Raw genomic sequence first — 24,838 nt, forward strand, 5'->3', positions numbered from 1 at the left:
TGAATAGGACAGCATCCTAACGCCACATTTTAAACACCATAAAAGACATCTTAAGTTAACATTAAATCTTCAAAAGTGTATACCATCTGTCAAGCTCTAAATCACCCATCATTTTTAAAAGTCTAAAACAAGTTGTGAATAAATTTAACAAACACCACCAATGATCTGTCAACAACACCAAATTCTCAAAGTACAAAAACAAGCAAATCTAACTTATTAACATTTCTTAGAAAGTAATTGTGGGGGGTTTGTGTCTCAGTCCTGTAATATCCCATTGATTTTCATTTTCCTTGTAAGAAAAGGAAATAAATCATGATGTGAAGATAGCATAAAAAACTAAATATTCAAAATCAGACAAAAACTGTATAACGCTTATTCCGTAACAAATAAAAAAAATAAATGACATATTCCTTACTCTATCCATTGATATTTCTCTAATACTCTTTTAAGTCTTATCTTATCTGCTAATGAAACATTACTAATTTTCTTGATTTTCAATTCTTAAAAAACAGGAGTAACACTTCAGGCGTCTCTAGTGCAGCACCTGTGTTCATCCAGTTATTTGTGGGGTCATAGTTGTCGGTGTAGTGTTTTGTGGACTGTTGTTTTTCAATTTTTTTTCTTTCTTTCGACCATGGTGTTGTCAGTTTTTCTTCAACTTATGGTTTTTGAGTGCCCCTTGTTATCTTTTCACTCTTTTCCACTCATATAAAAAATATTTCTCTATCAACTGTAGCACAGTTTCTATTGTCTTTGTGGTGTGTATCAACTGTTTACCATACATATTTGGATTTTCACATTCATAAAAGAATTTTGTATCTTTTTTCTTCACTGTTGAAAATTGTGATTTGGTTGTTTCATCATCACTTACACTGATACACCCATCAGTAATTATTTCCCTTAGATGCTTTACCTCAGGTATGATGATTTATACAATGTAGCATATGCTAGTGGTATTCACTAAGTGTTTTGAGACAAAAAACACAAGAAATGACTATCAAATATTCATAATGTTTATTTAAAAAAATATGCAATATAAGAAACAGAATATTTTGCTTTACACCATACAAACAAAACAATAATGCTGACAAATACACAATTATTGGGTAACATCAAATAGAATTGTATTTATAAACTCAACATTACTCAAGGCACAATGTCCAAATTAGAATCACAGTGAATGATATTTTACATCTTTGTGATGTTCTTAAAAACAAAATCAGGTATTAAATACATGAACTTAAACATTTATAAATTAATTCCTGTTTATGGTAAACAAAAATCTACAAAACAATTTTATTGCCAATAGGTGTTATCATATGTACATGCATTTTAAATATTTTGTTTCACTGGAGACCATTTCATCGTCAACATCATCTGAATCTCATGTTTTCTCAGTCATATTTTCACATTCTTGAAACCAAATATTAAGACTGATATATATATACTGTATAATGGAAATTCAATCAATGACTTCACATTAACTTGAATTAACAATGAATTTACGCTTGGGACTTTAGATTCTGGCTTTAAAATAATCCAATGACTTTTAAAGTATTCTAAGTCTTGCATATCAATACATAATTTACTGCAATAATTTTATGAGAAATTTCTATTTCATTTTTTTGGGCTCCGAATTTGAATATTTAATTTTATTGCTTAATCAAGTTCCTTCTAAAGATAACAAAACTGACTATATTATCATAAACATTCATTGTTTCCAAATAAGATATGAATACCATAGGTTATAACCTGGTATTAGTCATTTTATGAATATAAAAATGTCAAGGTTCAAATTAAAAAATATGGCTAACCATTGGAATTTGTGTTTGTATGGTATTATCTTTTCTTAAATTACATTGTCTTTTCAAAGAGTTACTGATGGGATCCTAAGGATTTTCCTTACAAATTTTATAAAAATTGACAGCAAAATGACTCAAATGGAACCTCATAACTATGATTCTAAAAACATTTAAAGTGTTAGATGAAAACAACACAGAGTTTTATTTCCACTGATTGTATATCAATTTTTATTTTCTGATATGTACATTCATGATTGAATTATTCCCCTTTTAATGCTGCTTAATGTTTGATTATTTTTAATCGGAATGGAACTAACTGGTGATAGTGACATGTTAAAATTGAAAATTTAAATTTATTCATAAGCTGGATGAATGTTTCCACCATTTTCCTTGTGAGCAGAACAGAAATTGTTCTTAAATGTCATGAATTTAAACCTGATAAACCAATATTTGTCACTCAAAAATTTATAATAAATTTACTATCAAAAAGCTTCTCCATTGTAATGCAATACAGAACAAAATATCATGATTTTTTTGGCTTTTTTTAGGAAATAAAATTGAAATTCTAAAATGTAGTTGATGACTTTGGCATAAAAACATTATAGAAACAACATGATATGAACACAATTATTTGTTAAATGAGATATGGAGGATTTCAGGAATTTAATATGATTGCTTCTTCAAAGTAGACCAATACATGGAACTAGTAAATATATGCAGAATGTTTGACTATCAAATAAAGTGACACCTACAAATGTTCTTAAAACATATGTATTTGTTCCCATAATAAACTATTTTCAGAAAAAAAAACTGATATTAAATCGATTTACATTGCATGTACTTAAACGTATAGGTAACAAACGGAGCACTATAAACAATGATCATCACATCAATAATATGGTTTATATGAAAGACTTGTTAGTTGTATTATTTGATTGGTTTTGTCTTTACTGTCACAACAAACTGCAATGATAAGATAAATGTAACATTTCTTTTAATGTATATGGAATATAATTCAATCGGATAACTCTTGCAGATAGCCTTTTTCAACTGATTTTTATAGTTTGTTCATATGTTGTGCTGTTACACCTCTGTCCCAGGTTAAGGGGAGGGTTTGGTGCCAGCAAACTAGTTTAACTCCGCTTTATTCTGTATGGGTCTGTCCCAAGTCAGGAGCATGTATTTCAGTGGTTGTCATTGGTTAATGTCTGTCATATTTGTTTTTCATAAATTGTTTTGTTATAAATTAGGGCGATAGTTATCTCAATATAATTCTTTCATATTTTTCATGTCAGGGCCTTTTAAAGCCAACTATACGGTATGTGTTTTTCTCATTGTTGAAGGTCGTACAGTTGCCTATAATTGCTTACTTCCACTTCATTTGAACTAGGGTGGATAGTTGTCTCATTGGCAATCATACCACATCTCCTTATTCTTATATATGTACATGAATATGAATATCTCATGAGACTGTAACATGAACTATTCAAACTTTAAAACTTTTCAAAATCAAAACTGCTTTGGAAGAACAGCTTGATTATGATGAAATAATATCGGGTTCTATTTGAGCAATTCTGAACCAAGATTTGACCAACATCATAAGTCAGGAGCCTGTAATTCAGCGGTTGTTGTTTGTTACTATATATGATAATTGTTTTTTTTTTCGTTTTTTGTTTTGTACGTAAATCAGGCAGTTGGTTTTCTCATTTGAATCCTTTTACATTTTGTTATGTCAAGGCCTGTTATAGCTTGCTTTGTATTATGGGTTTTTCTCATATTTAAAGGCCGTACATTGACCTATTGTAGCAAACCTCTAAGTCATTTGGTCTCTGGTGGATAGTTATTTCATTGGTAATAATTCCCCTTATTTTATATCATCACACTATTCAGAATAGCAGTAACTAATCAAATAATTAGAACTTTCTAAATGTATCTGAGTGACTGACTCTAGTTCCATTTGTTTCTGTATCTAAATCAGAATCAGATGATTAAGATCACAGAGATAAATTAAAGATGAAGAGACAGCTGATTGAAGACGCATGGTAATTTCTTTTTATATCTACTATTCATCAATTGAATTATTTTTGTTGTTATGAAGATTTCAATCTTTTTGATCAGAGTTAATTATAGATAGCTTATCATGAAAGGATAGGTAAACATGCAAAAGTCTGACTTATGACAGTTCTGCAATCTATGATGTATGTTTCATGCATAATTTATTGCTGCCATCAGCATTTGAATGAATCTTTATACAGGGTCTAAAATAAATATTCTTATTAAAAATCTTTTAAAAAATTAGTTATTTCCCTTTGTACAGAAATTGAGTAATTCATCAAAAATTGAATTCTTGAGAAAGGGCTGTAACTCAACAATGAGAAAAGCTAACATCGTGAAAATTGAACTTGACCTTCATTTAGTCACAGGAAACAACATTTGAAAAAATTTCTTTAAAGCGTTTTCATGTAAATGAACGGACACTGTTTGGCAGCCGCCCAAGCCTGACCGACCGCCCACCGTACATCCCCAAATCAATAACCGATTTTTACTTCGAAAATCCAGTTAAAAATTGAAAAGGTTTGGTATTTTGTTTCAGGATAGAAGAAATTTGAAAAAATACCAATCGGAATATTAGAAAATGCTTGTAGCTATTAAAGACCAGGAATAACATATATAATGCACACCAGGACATAACATCCTAACATATATGAGTTAGAACGATACTGATCAAATCAATTTATTATGACTTAAGATTTCACTAGATACATGTATAAGAAGAGGGTTCCTTTTGGTGGCCAAAAAGAATGAAAAATCAAATATCTTTTGATTTTAAAATTTGAATTTAAATTGATCCAAATACCTATACTCCTGTTCAATTTATCTAGACATTAGATATAACGTTAATTATCTTATATGTAAATATCTTACAAAACATGATAACCATTAGTATCCCACACACTACCGTACCTATTCTTTCTTTGTTTGTGGAGATTGTGCCTCACATCTTGGATTTGTTCGTGCTTTCTTCACATTACATAACCACTTGATAATTCTTGCGTTTTTCTCAACTATAGAAGTCTGAACAGAATTTCTTTCCTTCAATTCTTTGTCTTTTTCTTTATCCCCTATTGAGGCCTCACTACATGTACTCCTCTCTGCAGAGTCTATAGAACTAATACTTTCAAATAATTCCTCATCATTCACATGCATGATCTGAAACTTATGACGCATTCTTTCCAATATACTACTTTCAAGTCCCATTTCATTGAAAAATCGTTCCACCTCAGTGCTAGTTCTTGAAACTCGTGAACTCAAATCAGAATAATCTGAACTGTTTCTAGACCATCGTCCACTAAGATCAGACTGAGAGCGATGCAATGGTTTCTTTTTTCTTCTGACCACCATCTCTTTATTTTCATTGGCTGATTTGTCGGTTGCAGCATTACAACGCTTTTCCACTAAAACAGTCACTGAAGTACTAAGTGATTGAAATGCATTTGGTGACAGGAAATCTTTTGATTTTGATAGTGGTTTTCGTTTGTCTAATTCTGTAACTTTTGATTCTGTAGATTGTGGTGATGCGGCCATGTTGCCAGACAATTTTCCCAGTGACACTTTTCTACATAATTCCTGTGTAACAGGTGAATCTCTATTTTCTGACAAACTATTTGATGACTTTATATCATTCTCAGTTGATTGGTCCTCTAATGATGATTTTGGACTATTATCTGATGGTGACAATCCTAGATCTGATTTGGACCTTGGTTCAGCACCCAATACAATACTTTTCGGTCTGAAAAAGAGATAAAAAATTGATTAAATGTAAAAGTATCATTAATTACAACAAATCTAACATTTGATATTTGTAAGAAATCAATATACATCATGGTAAACTGACTCAGCAAATATAAGTAACTTCATAGACAGAGAATCAGATTACATAATTTCTGTTTTAACATGTTTTTTTCATTTGATACTTTTAGTTGAATATCTCTCTATGTTGGGAATAGGCTAAACAGTTTAGGACATGACCATTAGATGTTCTCTGATCTGAGAGATTACAATATCTTACATTATCTCTTAGAAACATTTTAACTGTTAATGAGATATCTGAATCCTGCAAATAAATAAAACACAATATCGTCCCATTTATCTATCATGTTAAACAGATAATGTACTTCAGAATACTTTATTATAACTTCTTTCTGTAAAGCTGTTAATGTTTTGTAAACTGTTAAGATATTGATGCATTAGTTCAGTTGAATAACACATCATCCTAAAATCTATTGTGCAGTGAAACCAAAAACAAAAGAAGGAGATATGGTTTATAATTACAAATACAGCAACCCTCAAAAGACAGCAATTATACCTGATATTTAACTGCAACATAAAAACAACTTAATAAGAACTTCATAAGAACTTGATTAAATATTGTATCTTTACATAAGCAAGAAATTCACCAAAGATAAATTTTATATCATTTATCTCTGTACAAGTCCCTACAACTCAGGAATTTGCTATGATTATTATCAGTTTTGAAATGGTCACATTATTGTTTCTACATTTCTAAATGGGTGGCCACTTAAGAATCAATCTATGTCTGTGCAATTTGCAATTAACATTTCTATTCATTACTTTAATGATGTGTCTACAAGACACAGATGCCAACTGCTGATAAACACATGAAAAAGTTACTACAATGAAAAATCAAATCCAGTTTATCAAATGTAAAATGAAGGAATGATTACACAAATACTCCAAAACTGACATGGCAACATAGATTTTAAAGATAAGTGAAAACCTAACTTAATTCTCTGAAGTTTAAAATGTGGGAATCCAGGCAATCATGTCCCACCTAAATCCTTGTTTAACTAATGTGCAAAGCATTAACATTTCTATCTGTTACTTTAATGATGTGTCTACAAGACACAGATCTAAAGTGCTGAAAAACATGTGAAAAAGTTTGCTACTAAGAATTTTAATAATACAAAATCAACCTGAGTTTATCAAATCTAAAATTAAGGTGATGATTCACAAATACTCAAAAACCAACATGTCATCATGGGTCCTAAGATATGTGAAAACTTAACTAACTTGACTGAAGTCTAAAATGTGAGAATCCAGCCCATCATATATCCGAATTAATTCAAAACCTCTTTGATATTTCTACCATTATAATTGTTCTAAAATACACGTTGATCCAAAGTTTTATTTGAGACAATGTTTTTTTAGTCTGCTATAAACTGTAGAAATAAGACTTATAAATTTTCATTATTATGTAATTCAAGAAAACAAATATTACCATAGAATGACAATACAGGAGCATAAAACTTCTTTTTCAACTTCTAACAATTAATTTCTGAGACAATCAAACAAAAATTCCATAGATCTAAATGACAGTAAAAATCCATTTTATTATGTTTAATGAAGCCTTATATATATGTACTTACAGTTTTCAATCTTTAATTTAAAAATATCCATACTTTACGGCAATAAATTTCAAACTACACCCAGACATCACATAGTATATTGATTGAATATGCATCGAGCTGGGTACATTTCCAAGCAAACCTAGATATCCCTTGTAACACTATTGTGTCTAACATTATTTTGTGAAAATTTCAAATCAATATCCAGCAATTCTGTCTTATTGGTTCCATACTAAAGCCTAGTCAGCAGCTTAAAGACCTGACGTAATCCCTCGTCTATGTTTTAGTAAATGACAATAGTAATTAGTGGCTAAAATGTAACGAGATTACTTTCAGATTGATGTATTCTTTAGACTAACATGCCTTTAATTTTCTACTTAACTCAGTGATCTGGTAGATACAGAAAGCATTTATGTAATGATAATTTCATGCTGCCAACATGTATATAATTATGTATACATTTGAATAAAGACTTCTGTAATTATATGACTGGTAATGAACTATCTTTTTAAATAGTTTTGTCAAAAGAATTATGCATTTCAATATTCAGTCTCTGATCATTCTGGTAAAACCCATTTATAGTTAGTTACACCCAGGACTTATGCATATATATATATACATTTGTGTTAAGACTTCTTTAAATATGACTGGTTATGAACTAACTAGTTTTGTCAAAAGATTTATGTATTCAGTCAATGATCATTCTGGTAAAAAAAGCAGTAAAACCCATTTATAATTAGTTACACCTAAGACTTTTAAATACAATAAGTGTTGAACAATAGTTTATATGTAATCAACCCTGAACCTGTTGTATTGTCAATCATCTTTTACCATGTATAAATTTATAAATAAGGAGATGTGGTATGATTACTAATGAGACAACTAATCCACCAGACACCAAATGATGAAGATGTAATAAGTACCAATTTGGATACTAATTCATATCAGTTGAAATTTAAGCATCTAACCTCTCACAGTATACAATTCAGGTTATGATGCTGTCAAATTAAATATGGAATTAAGGCACATGATTCTACCGTAAATATAGGCATGTGTGATTTGCCACCATGCTTGCCAATAGTTGACAGTGTTTGGCAAACTGAGCAATTTGCAAAATGAAAATGAGAAGTCAATATTCAAACTTGATCTGTCCATCTTTCTCATGACTCTGTAATAACAGAAGTTCATCAAATTTGATTTTTACCTAGCTGTGCTTAGTAGATTCTTGGTTCATATGAATATGTCTAATAATTTCCTTGAAGTTAATCAAAACTATTGAGAGGAACTTCAAAGCTGTTTAGGGACATCAAACCTTAGAAATATTTTTAGTTGAAACCAACCCTTTGTTTAGTACTTCAAAATTTAAAATGTCAGATTTGGTCCAGGTTTAATCAAGTAACTAATGAACAAATCATTTATTTGACAAACATCGAGCGGAGACAAATCATAAATTATTTAAACTGATCAAAGATCCAAATAAATATGAAAAGTATACATGGTGGCCTGATTCTATAAAGACATTTCTAAAATCTTCTTAAATCAAATCAATTTATTGATAAAAGTTTTATGTCACTTACCCTTGTCCCTCAAGAGCCCCATTCCTTGCAGTAACTTAATGACATTATAAAGACAGAGGTAAGTTTACAGAATCATCTATGTAATGGGTAATAAATGATGGATACTGCTGTGAGATGACATTTAGTTTATAGAATTCTGTCTAAAGAGGATGGTAGGTATAAGTTAATTAGAAAGACTGACATTTCTTATTTATGAAAAAGCACCAAACCAAATTTTTTACTTTTATTTTCTTGAAGTCCTAAATAATCATCCACCTATTTAAAATAGCATGTAAGGCGACGCCAAATTATTCATAGATCATCTGATTCACTCGCCATAAAATTTAGCAAACCTTGAAAAAAATTTCAGCCATTCCCTGAAGAGTTTCTCCATTGAAATGAAATCGGCAATATCATTTTTAAAATGTCATCGCTCATCATACAATTCACAGAAGCTACAATTCATTTTGTATTAAAAGATTATTTCTTGCTCTTGAAAACAGAACCTGAAAACAAAAAACTGTTAAAAAGTTAAAATATGCCTTCCCTTTCACTAAATTTCAAGTTTCCCATGCTAAAATATTCATTACCGAAAAAAAATCAGAAATAAAAATTTTGCTCACTAAGATTTTTGTACATTAGAGTCCACAGAACAAGTATTCAATTTGGAGTGACCTTACTGTCTTTTATAATAAATGGTGTCAGCACAGACTCGGAAAATGTCCCCATTCATGTTTTTAAAAGCTTTTAAAGAGTTGTCCATTCTTTTAATTATACAAACAATTTTCAAACTTAGTTGCAACCACAAATTCTATGTATTTATTTTTTATCAAAATCACATTAGACACCCATTATTGTTATAGTATCATATTGGGGTTATACTAAACACTGCAAGACTACTCTAGAGATTAAGCATCACAATGACTACAGGTTTGCATATAGTCTATTAATGATTAAACAAACCTATATGGAATCAAAAGTACTTCTGACTAATTTGATTGAATCAAGCTTACAGATTCCTCAGACTAATTAATATTATGATCCAGACTGAACCAAATTAAAAATATCAGTTTAACTGTACAGTTATGCATTCAGATTCGTACACAAGAGAAAACACGCAGAAATGTCTTACCTACTTTACTGACCATTGATTTTATGTTGATAGTCCTAAATATAGGTTTACTACAAGTATCACATAAACTTTACATGATAAAAGAAAATGAGGTAAAGGTCGGATAAACAAAGCCAGAAATACATGTACACCTTACAATCATTCCATACACCAAATATAGTTGACCTATTGCTTATAGTATAGTATACAAGAAACAGACCAAACCATGAAAACTTTATGGTGACCAATGAACCTTGAAGATGAAATCAAGGTCAGATGAACCCTGCCAGACAGACATGTACACCTTGCAATCATTCCATGCTTCAAATATAGTTGATCTATCGCTTATAGTTTAAGAAAAACAAACCAAGACACAAAAACTTAACATTGAGCAATGAACCGTAAAAACGAGGCCAAGGTCAAATAAAACCTGCCAGACTGACAGGTACATCGTAAAATATTTTCATACACCAAATATAGTTGACCTACTGCATACAGTATTAGAAAAACAACCAAAACACAAAAAAGAGCTGCGCCATGAGTGCATGATATGCCCGTCACCAACTGGAAGTTTTCGACAATTTTTCAACTAATAAAGTTCCACAACTCTGCAATGTCATATCAGAACTTTATAAAATACAAAAGGGAGCTTATTTCAATAGATATAAGCAATTCACCAAATTTTCTGTAGGCAGGTACCTCTGTATACTCACCTGGTACTAACAGGAAAATTTTATTAGTGATTGAGGGACCAGTCCCTATAGACAGGAACCTTTGTATATTTAACCTGGTACTGACATGAAGATTTTATTGGTGTTTGAGGGACCGGTCTCTAGAGACTGTGAGGAACCTCTGTATACTAACCTGGTCATGACAAGAAGGTTTTATTGGTGTTGGAGTGACCTGTCTCTATAGACAGGAACCTCTGTATACTAACCTGGTACTGACATGAAGGTTTTATTTGTGTTTGAGTGACCGGTCTCTATAGACAGGAACCTTTGTATACTAACCTGGTACTGACATGAAGGTTTTCTGGGTGTTTTAGTTCCTGTTTCTGTTTCAGAACACTAACACTCTTCACATATTCTCCTTTGGAAGCTTCTAATAATTCAACAGCACTTTTTCTTCTTCGATCTTAAAAACAAAATACAATATTACATCATTGTTGCACTTTTATAGATGTGATTAACAGAGTATGGTATATTATTAGACATTGTGAAACTCAATTTTATTCCTTGCAGTAGGAAATTGTCAGTAATAATGAAATTTTTACTTTTTACAAAGACCTTTACACTTCAGCGTCAAACAAGAATAAAACTTCAATAAAAAACAATTAGTTAAAATCTGTATTAAATCAATCAAGATACAAACCATCACTATGGTACAAAACTTTACATTAAATCTGCTGTTTCCACTTATAAAAAGCCAATTCGATTCATTTTCCTCTTCACTTGAAATTTAAACTGCATTTAGATTTCAGTAATATAAGAAGAAGTAGGACTATTCAATCAGTCATACTTTTGGGTGGCTTTTGACAGAATACAAATTACATGTAGCCCAAAAAATAATCTAATTTTACAATTTACACAATAAATTGCATTGGATGTGAATAACTGATCATTCGATAGTAACAATGACAATAAGTCAATAGGTTTAATCTGGTTAAATCTGTATTAATCTGTATAATGAGGGAACTTTACATCAACCAGAACAGCTGTACTGTACAATATCAATCAAACTAAACTTCAAGTAAAGTAAATCTTCACAGATTTTGTGTTTAGATTTATAAATTTTGTTAACTTGAAGTAGTTGAGTGGGAATCCTTTCCAACTAGCCATTTTGAGAATTTTAAAAAGAAATTTTGATAGAACATTTTTTTAAATTCTTGACATTTGTTCCGTTAATTATGTGGTAATTATTGTCTTTAAACCTTTGCAGAATATTATAACATTCACTCAGTTTCACAATGAAAATGATGAACTTAAACTTTTATTTGGATTATAGACTAAGGTTTACTTGATATGAATAGAGAGAAGAACTTTATGCAAGGACAAAAAATAACTTATATATTCCCTTTCATGGAATTTCTCTTTGACAATAATAATTCACCAAGCAGATAAACAATACGATTCCCCATACATAAGTTAAGTAACTATTCCATGATTTTTTATGTATTTCATCATCATCTCACTAAGAAATAGGAAAAATATGACTCTGTCTGTTTTTACATTAAAGATCATGATTATCATAAACAAAAGCCATCTACATCTACAATTAAACATTAATTCTAAAACATTTGCTTGCTTCCCTATGTAATTTAATAAAGTCCTACCTTGCTATAAGAAAATCCATAACCATACCATATTAATTAACTATAGGTATATATTCATATTATACACTGAAAACATGTGTGTCTAGACTAGCTATGAAAGCTCATCACAATTTTCTTCAAGACAGCATTAATTTACTTTATCAGCTTGATAGTTAATTTATATTCACAGAATATCCAATAAGCCTCTTTGTATTTTTCTCTCGGGTCATGAAGATCATTTGAATTCTATTTATTAAATTATACATGATTTACAAACAAGAGGCCCAAGAGACAAATATATTACTCATCAGATATTCAAACTTCATTTCATAGTGAAACATAACAGTGGAATGATTAATCCCTTAATATTTCGGTTGTATTGTAAACGTTAATTATATATTTACTTACACCAAGATGTTATTAATTGTTATTGGAAATCCTGCATTTATCATGTTTTTCCATAACATAAAATAAAATTGTGAAAGACAACCTTCTAAATTATTGAAATCTATCCTTTTGCATTAACCATAATATTTATTGTATATGAGATTCTGGCTAAAGTCTCCATGGGTGTTTCTAATACATGTATGTGAACACTTCTATTTCCAATATATAGCTCTTTTCTGAAATTCTTTAAAATCATAATTTGATATAGGAAAGTACTACACTACTGGTTTAATTTACAACAATGGGGAGAAATGATAAAAGAGGATTCCCTTTTTATTTTTCAAGCAATTATTGGTTTACAAAATGTTGATATTACTTTAGTGTCTATATTTCAATCTTAGTACCAACTTAACAAAAATCAATTGCTGTGATGAATATTAATAAACATTCTTAAATGTGTATTTATTTCTTAGCATTGCTCTTCCTCATATTTATGGCAGTCAACCAGTTCTTCTTTAAAGGAAGGGTAAATATGTATATCAGATTATAGTTTAAGAGTTTAAGAGTCAAATTCAAACTTTCAGAAAAGATTTCAACGAAAAAAAAATCAATATAATTAGAGTACATGTAGTAGTTTCAGCAATGTTATTAATATTTTAATACAAAAAGCAACAAAAAGACAAATAGAAAAAGAAAGACAGTCAAATGTTTACTTGATTTTTTGAATGGATGAAATATTGGAGTATATAAATATCCATTTATTTTTAAATTGATTTAAAATTGGAGATAAATAATGCCCTAAATACCTGGGTAGATTGTCTTGTCAAAACCAATAGGCAATACTTGCTTTATTGTAAATTTGTACTGGTTGACGAATTAGTTTGATTGCTACAGAGTTATATACACCTCAGAAATTTCCAAGAGCTTTATATTTAATAATAAAAAGTTCACAAGCAACAAACATTAAACCTCAACACTTTAACAAACTTTTTAAGAATCAAATATTGACACAAAATATATCAATATATAATATTCTGCATACAGCAGTTTTTCATTAAAATAAAGACATGTGGATAGTACAGTGAATCCTCTCATAGTCTAGTCCCTCACTATACATTGGACAATTGAGCAGAGGTTTAGAACATACATTTTATGACTGTTCGCATAAAATTTTCAGCTGTAAGGGAGACAACTCACACTCTTTTTTTAATTTTACGAACAAAGTCTTAATTACTGGTAATTATTAAGTAATCTAATGAATGTTTAAACTATCATCATTTACTAAAGATTGATTGGTATTAGATTATCTTCTCATCTTAAAAACCACTGACATGTAAAAAATGTACAGCAAAAGTGATATCAGTTTGATTTCTGTCAGACACCTGGCAATAAAACAGATGCCAAATATATTCACTTCTCATATTAACAAAACATTTTATTTCCTGTTGAACAAATAACAGGTGCTCCCTGTCTTAACGATCCACTGTTAAATAAACAATGATTTTAACAGTTTTTTTATGTACAGAGATTTCATTGCAATATGATTTTTGTAAAGTCTGAAATTTGAGAGTATATCCATTTAAAATAGTTATGCCTGCCAAACTATCAACTTTAGTAAGATATTAACTTGAATGAAAAGATTAAAGGTTATATCATCAGTCTGATCAAGCAGAAATTTATGTTTTGCTTCTATTATAATTTAAGAATTATACTAATTATTACAACTAAAACACAGCTGGTTTTTTACTTCATTATTGATTCAGCTTCATTATTGATTCAAATGCTGGATTATCATTGCACATGAAAAACATTAAAAAGAATAAGAGTATAGTTTCTTTAATAAAAACTCCTTTATAACTAGCATTCTTCAGGAAAAAATAAGCCTCTTTCATGTCAAATATTTTGCTAGAGCTGGATTCATCAACCATATAGCTTTAATAGATTAAAATATGATGTCCCTTACCAAATAGTCCTCTGTTACTGGAATTCCTTCTAAAGAAATCTGCTCCTTTGTTGATGATTTTGTCAGGAGTGTTGCTGATAGAGGTGATAGCTATAGACATGATAAGCTTTGAAATCTGTTCTACCACCTTGACACACAATAATTCAGACATCACAGCCACTGTCTTGATGGTTTATAAATACTGGTCATTCTGGAAGAAAAAAAAAAGATAGTAGTGTAATGTTTTCCAGTAGTTTAACTGTATACTTGAGGACAACAAATTCAAAATATTCTTTCCTATTCATCTGCAAAGTTAAAAAAAACTAAGTCTTATGATTTTAGTAATAGATATTTGTTAACCTCTAAGCTATCAATAAGACAGATCTACAGAGATAAACCTAAAGGCAACAATACACATCTAAAATAATCATAGAAATGATCCTGATGATTGATATGGTATTACTAACCTAAGGATATGACTTTGTGTATTTATTATTTCATTCATGGGACATTGTAGTAATGAGGGGGAAATATTTGCACAAAGGTTAATGTAGACTGATTGATTGATTTATGGCTGCTTAAACTACAGCTACAAACTATTCATTTATTATTAGAGGCTATTACAACTTTTTTCTATAGAAGCATGCTTGGGTATCAATAAAAATAAGCAGTTGCACTTTATTGCATATTGAAATTGTTGCAAAAATAAATTGGAATATTAAGAAGGCATTTAATCAGAAGATATCCTCAGGCATATAAATATTGCATCAAATATAACTGTTGACTCAGAAATTTTTTTTAAATCAAAAGCAAGTCTACATTCACCAATCTTAACAACAGTGTTTAGTTTTGTAGTAATTTGATCCAAGCATACTGAGAGCTAGTGCATGATATTTAAAAACTGTCAAATAACTCTGGAATGACATATCAAATTTTTTTTAAATGGAACTGTGTGTTATGTTCACCAATTCAAACAATTATGTAGTTTCCAGTAAACTTATCCTAGCAAACTAAAGTTATGGTACAACATGTGAAAAATTTACTTAAATCTGTCAATTAAAGTCCAGTTACTCTTTAAAGAACAAGAGTGTACACACTAAAATGTCTAGCCTGCTTTTCTAACCATTGATTTTCATGTCCCAAATATAAAGTTTTACTACAATTATAACATAAACATAAACATGATCCAAGAAAATGAGGTCAAGGTCAGATAAACCAAGCCAGAAATACATGTACACCTTACAATCATTCCATACACTGAAAATAGTTGACCTATTGCTTATAGTATACAAGAAACAGACCAAACCATGAAAACTTTGCATTGACCAATGAACCATGAAAATGAGGTCAAGGTCAGATGAATCATGCCAGACAGACATGTACACCTTAAAATCATTTCATGCTTCAAATATAGTTGACCTTTTGCTTATAGTATCTAAAAAACAAACTTGAATGTACTGATTTTGTGTCAGTGATGGATACCTCATATCCTTTGTTTTCTATTAACCAGGAAAACTTAACATTGACCAATGAAGCATGAAAATGAGGTCAAGGTCAGATGATACTTGCCAGACAAACGTATACACCTTACCATCATTCCATACACCAAATATAGTAGACCTATTGCTTATAGTATCTGAGATATGGACTTGACCACGAAAACTTAACCTTGTTAATTGATCCATGAAATGAGGTCTATGTCAAGTGAAAAATGTCTGACAGACATGAGGACCTTGCAAGGTACGCACTTACCAAATAAAGTTATCCTATAACTCATAATAAGAGAGAAATTAACATTACAAAAAAATCAAGTATTCACTCAACCATGAAAATGAGGTCAAGGACAATGGACATATGACAGACGGAAACTTCATATTATAAGGCATCTATATACAAAGTATGAAGCATCTACCTTCTGAAATATTTTAAAGCTTTCAAGTAGTTAGTTTATGCCTGCCTGCCGGTTCACTCGTCGCAGGCTGGATAAAAAACAGAAGTGTTGAAGGACCACCAGATGGTCAGATAATGGTATACAGTACCCTAAATCATCCATATTCAACGGGTGTGTACTACTGTGTGGTGTTTTATTGTCCTGAATATACATCTCATATTTGCCTGGTAATTTTGGACGTTAAACAGCATAATCAAATAATCAATCTGCTTATTGTACTGTTAAAAAATGTGTGTCATATTGAAAGTTTTACTAACTACAAAAGATATTGACTTGGGTTTAACTTTTTACTTCAAAAAATAGAATTGGTTCAGACATAACTCATTTACAGGGTATGCATACAGAAAGTTCACTTGGAATGAAATAAATATCAAATTTCCAAAAAACATTCATTTACTACTTTTGTAAAGATTTTAAGTTAATATAAAAAAAAATCTCAATTTATGAGCATAAAAATATGTGAAAGATTATAGATCTTTTCATTTCATGACATAATCAATATCTATTAACATATATGGTGCCAGTTATTTCCATTGTCACAAGAAATTCTATGCACATGAATCAAATTACTTCACTTAAATACATATCACTTTTGATCATTCAAATAATGTTATAAAGTGATTTTATTAACTCTAGTTTTTATTATATGAACTATATAAATGTTACTTATAATCTAATCAATTTCTTATTAAAAATGAAAGTGAATTACATTTTAAGATTGTTTGGGTAATTATTTTGCTGTGTTAATATGTAACACTCCTTACAACATAACCAATTACAGAATAATTACATGGACTTAACTTACAAAGACAATTATAAGTTATCTTGTATGAAATGCTTAAATGGAAAGCTAAATTTTCTAAAAGTCCTGTTTCTGTCTTCTTAAGCAAATGATTTCAAATAATATGGTTTTATTGTCAACAAAAGTTTTCCATGAGTTTATCACAACAATAAATCACATCAGCCCAAAGGAAGGAAACATAATAAGATTAGACATTATCAAACTTATTCAGTAGACAGTACATGTAAAAAGATTTAAAATTATACCTGCTCCTATGGGATACCTGCTATCAATAATCCTAATTTATAAAATGAATCATGATAAGTCTACAGCCGATTTCCTGGTTTCTAATCTGACTTAAGGAATTCCCACATACATGTAGTTCACCACCTGAGACATCAAAGATTACCTGTAACAGGTATACTGAGTCACAAAATCAATTATTGGTCATCTTCCATCAATTAACCATCACTTTACAATAAACCATGAGACATTGTAATTCTTGGTCAATAAAAATGTCCCCTCCATACACATCAGGACATAATTATACCATTATCTCATCAATACATAATGCAACATAGTATTTAAAGTCCATGTCATTACTGGGTAATGGTCTAGGTTATAAATGGTGTATTAACACAGCAAATAATTACCCAAAACAATCTTAAGATTACAAATCCCAAATTAAGCCCATAATCTTATTCAAATTTATTTTATCTTCCTCAGAGACATACTTAATTTACACACCAGGCCAGAATAAACCGAAGATTTCATTTACCAAGAACAAATAAAATCTGGCCATATTTTGGACTTTTAAATATAAAGTGGCCTAAAAGTTCATATATTTATCAATATTGATGCAAAGTTTTACAGGTTTATAACACTGATTATCCTTACCCCAAGATATACTTAATCTCAGTAAATTAAGCAGATTACAAAGTCATTAAATAAAGTTATTAAGTCAGTGATAAACCTTTTAGTTAAAGAGAAAAAACAACCACAATCAACTTTCAGCTACTCTTTTTTTATATAGGCAGCTACCCAATATTGTGTAAAATTGCTATCTATACATAAGTGCTTAAAGAAAAGATGCAAGCCTGCCTGAAATAAACTATTGACAAAAATATATAAACTATCCTGACCAAGCTCAGGTCCTGAAATAAGCCATAAATTATCACAATCCAAAAGGATAAATAAATACCTTGAGTTTGAGGAGATGTAATTTAATTTGTAAGTTCACCTGGCTATGACAGTACCAAGGTCTTCACTCTTCACATAAATCATTTCTATTTCTATTTAACTATACCACTTTCAAAATTTTAATATCCTTGTCATAATGACTTTGTACAAGTAATTTCCTTATTCTGTCATTATGTTATAACAACCTTAAAATCATGTTACCATCAAACCTTTTAAGATGTAATTATTGTCATTTATAATCTGTGTCAAATTATCTACCATTTCATAACAGGAACGAAATCCTAGATGAACCAAACTTTTATTATACATAATTTTACATTTAGCTGCAGTTTTTTAAATGTAATCTGAACAAGTATCAGTAAATCATGTATACCTTCTACCAAATCATAAGAATTGTTCTTAAACAAAGATTCTAGCAGGCCCAACAAAATATCAAAGAACTTCCTTTCTGTTAGTTTTTTTATAAGAACAGCCATCTAGTAAGAGAAAATTCATGAATATTTTTCCCATATGAATAAAAGTATACATTGGAGATACTAGTATGTCAATGAGACAGTAACCCAATGACAAAATCAAATCAAAGTTCATTACAGGTCAGTAATAGACAAGTGTCAACACAAGTTATCAAGCTCTTAATTACTCCAAGTCTTTCAAAGGTCTGCCATCACCACCACATCCCCTCAGTGACAAAAAACATTATAATGTAAAGACAACCATTAGTTTCCTGACTTGGCACAGGCACATAAACTTCAGGAAAGGTTCAAATAGGTTTTTTTAGCACTGACACCCCTAACTAAAAGAATATTTCTTTTAAGTAAAATATTTGAAATTTTATTTGTTTTTCCTATATTTCCTGACATTTCCTATACAGAATTCCAAAAATTGAAGTTGATTAATGTTTTAAGTGGATACAGCCATTATTTATGGGCTATTCATAGGTATAATGTGACCTTGACCTACATGTATGTCCTAATCCAAAAAAAACCATTAAGAGCCTTGTTCTTTCCAAGGGGCATTTCCATGGTATGTTTGGTAATGGTTGGACTTATGCTTCAAAAGATATCATCCATTAACTTAAGTTTTTCCCTAATTTCAGTCTATCAATTGCTGCTGTTGGCCTTTGACTTACATCCTCAAAATCAAAAGGGGTCTTCTTAACCCATTCAGGCATTATCTAACCAAGTATGATAAAGACATTGTATATATGGCTCAAAGATAATTGTCTTGCCACCCATAAGACGGATGCCAGGATGTCCTGATGGCATTTATCATATTTTAAGCCAAGTTCAACTACAATACAACTCAGCTAATGATTAAAAAAAATAACACTGCTTCATAAACAGTTGTGACAGGAGTACTGGTACATAGCCCACTTCTTTCGACCATTTCATTCCTATAATTTTAAAACATCAAATTTGAAATAGCAAAAAATTGAAAGGGAGATAGCTTTTGAGGTTGTATACACTGTAATAAAATTTTGTGGGTTAGCTAGATCAGCTTAATTTGAATGTCCACAAGATATTTTTTTTCAATTGCACATATTTTGACAATATATTTTTTTAAATGAAAATTAATAAAAAAATCATCAAAACTTCTAAAAAAAGTTATGTTTATGTGCCTTAACATTGGGTAATATTTCTATACAACAGTTCAACAAACTTGAGCTATCATGAGATATGCTTTTAACAGTCAAATTCTAAAACCATGTAGGTCCCATAACTCTGAAAAAACAACTTCTGTAAATCTTCAAAATTCAATTGTAGTTTATGTTATTTAATAGAACAAAGTACAAATGTAAAAAAAAAATGCTTTTACAGACAATCTGGATGTTATACTAGAATATGTTACCTGTATTCAGGTGATAAAATAGGTATCTTGATCAGGTAGCAAAACAAAGCTAATACAGATTAAAGAGAATGATATTTCAAATTTCCTTCTTTGTTCAATAAAATACACATAATAGTATTAAATGTTGAGTGTGAACTGCTGTATTTAAAGTTTTACTAAATTAACAATAAGACTAATATGGGAACACAAACAGTTATTCACTCAATTCTTCAGTGAATATTAACTTCCATTTAAAAAGTCATGATTAAATTTAGACATGTTTAGAAGAAATAAATCTCTTCTGTAAGCATATTTTGTAGTTACATGAATTTCCCAGACTGCTGGTCAGTAAAAACTTACGTTAAACTGTTAACACATAATATATTTCAGAGGAATGAACTATTAAGGCACTGCTTTTGTTAGAACTTCTGTTTTTAAAACCATCATTCAGAGGTGAATCTGGGATTTGAGGATTGGGGTCTGACCTTATCAATATCAAGAAGCAGAGCAAGACTTTATTCTTTTTCAATGTTAATTTTATGGAAACTAATAGTTTTCAAAAATGATATTTTTTTTCCCAATTTCAGGGGCACATGTCCACTATGCTTCACCCGAATCCAACCATACTATTGATGAATGAAATGAAAGACAAAGCTTAATCAAATGATTGAACAGAAGAGTTCTTCAAGGCTAATATGACTGTCATAGTCAGGCAGATTCAAACATTCAAATATGGCAATAAAACCAAAGTAGTCACAAATCTGTGTTTTTATTTGCTGATATAATACAACTTTACCCAAAGGATGACTGGGGAATAGAAATATAGTCACTCTTGGTCTTCCGACTGGCAGTAAAACCCTTGCCAAAGTGGGGTGTCGGTTAAGTTGTGCAGGATGTATAAATTCACAGCCACTTCTGGTCAGAATAAAGACATTAAACGGATGCTTCGTGTACACCTTTTTGATTAAAGCTAAATTTGTTAAATATGTTTTGACAAAAATTGGCTGCAATTTAAGCCCCTGTCTGAATCCGCACCTGAACTTCATACTACAATATATTTTGCATTGGCATCGATTTCTTTTGTGACCTCCAGTATATTTGAATATCTGTGATATCTAGGAATGGCAGACAAATAGTGATTAGGAATATCTTCAATGATGCAGACTCATTTCGACTTTTTTTGCAGGCAGTCCAACATAATCATGGGATGAATGCAAAACAAACATGTCACGTTCCCTTTCAAGTATGCTCAAGTTCTATAACAAAACTCTCTTCATAGAGAGCATATATGGAAAAACTACATCTAGATACATTTTAAAAGTTGTTGTTAAACATACAAACTAAGCATACTGACCTTTTTGATTTAAGCTACATTTGATTAAATTAAAAGGTAATTTATTGTTATGTATATATAGCAATGAAGCTGTCTATAAACCAATTTAAAACTAATTAAGGAAAGCATAAACAGGATAAGGCTGGTACACATACAACCCTAAAAACAGGAACACATGTAACAACAGATAAGGCTGGTACACATACAACCTTAAAACAGGAACACATGTAACAACAGATAAAGCTGATACACATACAACCTTAAAACAGGAACACATGTAACAACAGATAAGGCTGGTACACATACAACCTTAAAACAGGAACGCATGTAACAACAGATAAAGCTGATACACATACAACCTTAAAACAGGAACACATGTAACAACAGATAAGGCTGGTACACATACAACCTTAAAAAAGGAACACATGTAACAACAGATAAGGCTGATGCACATACAACCCTAAAAAACAGGAACACATGTAACAACAGATAAAGCTGATACATATACAACCCTAAAAACTGGAACACATGTAACAACAGATAAGGCTGGTACACATACAACCCTAAAAACAGGAACACATGTAACAACAGATAAGGCTGATGCATATACAACCCTAAAAACAGGAACACATGTAACAACAGGCTGATAAGGAAAAGCTTAAGAATACAACCTCCCATAAAAAAGGGGGGATATTAGGTACTTTAATTTCTAATCATTGCTTGCTTCTGCATGCACCTCTTGTCTGAATCATTACATGTAAATATATACAACCACTTCACACAACCAAATCTACCCAGTACTAGCTAACATTCAGCCTGAGGGTGGACACAAAAAGGTTTTCATACATTAACACATGTAGTTACAATGTTATTAGCACCTGAATTGATCAGGTGTAAAGATAGGTAAATAGCTTCACCTGGACATCAAAGGATTACATGAAACTTTTCACTTTGTGTTACATGTAATCATATCATGGCTATCTTTTCTTACACCCATAAACAACAGCAAACTTTAAACAACAACTGATATTACATACACCTAAACATGTATATCATACCTATGTTACTTGACTTTAATCATGCTCTCTTATAGATAAATACAGATTGTCACAATGTAATGTGACACATTTCAGGATGTAATGCCCCAGTGTGGCTGTCTCCACTTGAACACCAAAAAATATTTTTACAGATATGTGGGTTATATGTCAATAGGGCAGCAACCTGACAATACAAAAAAAAACTCTAAAAAATTACATTAAATTACTAGATAAATTCTCCCTTCTTTCCAACTAAATTGTCAACAAATGCGGATCCAGGATTTTGAAAAAGGGGCCCCGGGGCCACCACACTAGGCAACGTAAGGAGTAGAACTATAAAAAGTCTATGTATTAACCATATATAAAGCTCCATATGGGTGGTGGTGGGCACCCTTACACCACCACCTCCCCCCTAAATCTGCCTCTGGTCAAGATTCCTTATTTCCAAAATGCAGAAATATAATGACATTGTGCTGCACTTCATGAGCCTTACACTCGTAAACATTTAATCATTTGGATTAAGAAATAGTTGAACCTTAAAAGTAATAACTGAACATACCTAATGAATCCATTTACTATTGTGCCAAAAAAATGACAGATGTGGCTAATGTTAAGATCCAATTTTAAAGTAATAAAACCATCATTCGTCTTAATAAAATTCATGACATCTGGTTTTATTTGTTAAAGCTTTTAGCACAACAATTTATAAAGTTTTCTTTTCCAAAGGCTTTTTGAAAAAAATCAGTTACATACAGACAATTATGTGTTTTAAACCCACAAAAAGTATTCAAAACATGTGAAAGTTTACACTTTACAGGTGTAATAATCTTGTTAAATTGCGTACTTCCTGTTTTTTACTCTATGGACATGTTTTTAATTTGGCAATTCAATGTGTGTAACAGTAACAACAAATATAGATTGAGAATAAAAATATTATTACCTTAATTTAGTCTTCAGTAAAAACTTCACCTTGTATAAACTATAAACATCATAATTCCTATAGGTCTGAAAAGTAAATAAAGGTATGTGTATAGTGATTTACCTGCCTAATTACCTGTAATAGATGACTAAACACCTGTCCTCACATGTTTATCTACCTGAGGGTCTTCCCCAGTCTATATATAGAAACAGTACACCTACTTACATATGGCGTGTAATTCTTGTGTGAATGAAAGTTTGGTTCAAATCAGAAACTTTAAGAACAGCAATATATCATAATGATAAAAATAAATTACAAACCATATACTTTTTTAAAATTTAATTAACATTAATGTACTTGTTACCTTGAAATTCCTTAACAGGTCAATGCTATGAATGTAAAAACAATAAATATTAGTCAAGTACAACAATCATTTAAACAATGTAAAACTGATGACAATTTAAAATTTTTTGGACAATAGACTTACATATTTATGTAGGATGTTGTGTATTCTATCAAGATTTAAATTAATCCAATTAACAAAGAGATTTAATTATAACATGACTAACAATTCAAACTATTTGTGATAATCTCTGACACATCCAATGTAAAACAAATGTTCATTGTTTACAGATAATCTGCCAGATGTGTAGGATGCTAAGGCCAAACCATCCTACAGACATCTGCATGTTCTATAAAAATGTGCATAAATAAGGGCCAAACCATTATTAAGACTAGTTCCAAATGGAAGAAATATTCTGTAATGTTATTACAACTGGAACAAATATAATTTGTTTCTAATTGAATAAAGGGTATAGAATATTTGTTCAAACGGGAACAGATATTATGGCATTATTTATAAAAAAAGTTTCCAGCAGGAACTTCTGTTAGGCAAAACAAATATACTTTAACAAACCTATCCATATGTTATTGGATGTTCTAAACTAGAGGCTCTAAAGAGCCTGCGTTTAGAGCCTGTGTCGTTCACCTAGGTCTATGCGCATCTTATACAATGTGGACTAGAATAGAATTCATGACAAAAATTTCTTTTTTGTTATTCTTACATTGCTGATCATTTTTTCTGTGTAGTTTTTATCTATCTTCTTTAGTTTTTGCCCAAACCACAAAAAAAGGTATAAAAATTGTCATTCAAGGGCAATTACTTCTACAAAAGTCAACTAAAGATTTCTGTAAAATTAGATTTATTTGTAGATCTTGTCTTGCTGATCATTTTTAGACTTTTTTAAGTGTCTAT

General features: G+C 30.5%; 1 protein-coding gene across 4 annotated transcripts; it reads right to left on the reverse strand.

Annotated features, from left to right (window-relative positions):
* Window positions 1–995: 995 nt before the first annotated feature.
* On the reverse strand, window positions 996–23,776 carry LOC127733318 (protein FAM110B-like). Of its 4 annotated transcripts, none has more exons than XM_052242706.1 (5): window positions 23,719–23,776; window positions 14,557–14,746; window positions 10,906–11,029; window positions 4,767–5,592; window positions 996–2,765 (listed from the first exon to the last, which is right to left on the reverse strand). In XM_052242706.1, exons 2-4 carry the CDS (start codon window positions 14,705–14,707, stop codon window positions 4,767–4,769), a joined length of 1,101 nt encoding a protein of 366 aa, XP_052098666.1. In that variant the 5' UTR covers window positions 14,708–14,746; window positions 23,719–23,776; the 3' UTR covers window positions 996–2,765. The 4 variants fall into 4 exon arrangements, with proteins under 4 accessions (XP_052098666.1, XP_052098660.1, XP_052098664.1 ...); XM_052242700.1 differs by having other exon boundaries at window positions 23,707–23,754; XM_052242704.1 differs by having other exon boundaries at window positions 23,605–23,720.
* Window positions 23,777–24,838: the final 1,062 nt, after the last annotated feature.

This window comes from Mytilus californianus, unplaced genomic scaffold, assembly GCF_021869535.1.
Source record: "Mytilus californianus isolate M0D057914Y unplaced genomic scaffold, xbMytCali1.0.p SCAF_1, whole genome shotgun sequence".
Taxonomy (NCBI): Eukaryota; Metazoa; Mollusca; class Bivalvia; order Mytilida; family Mytilidae; genus Mytilus; species Mytilus californianus.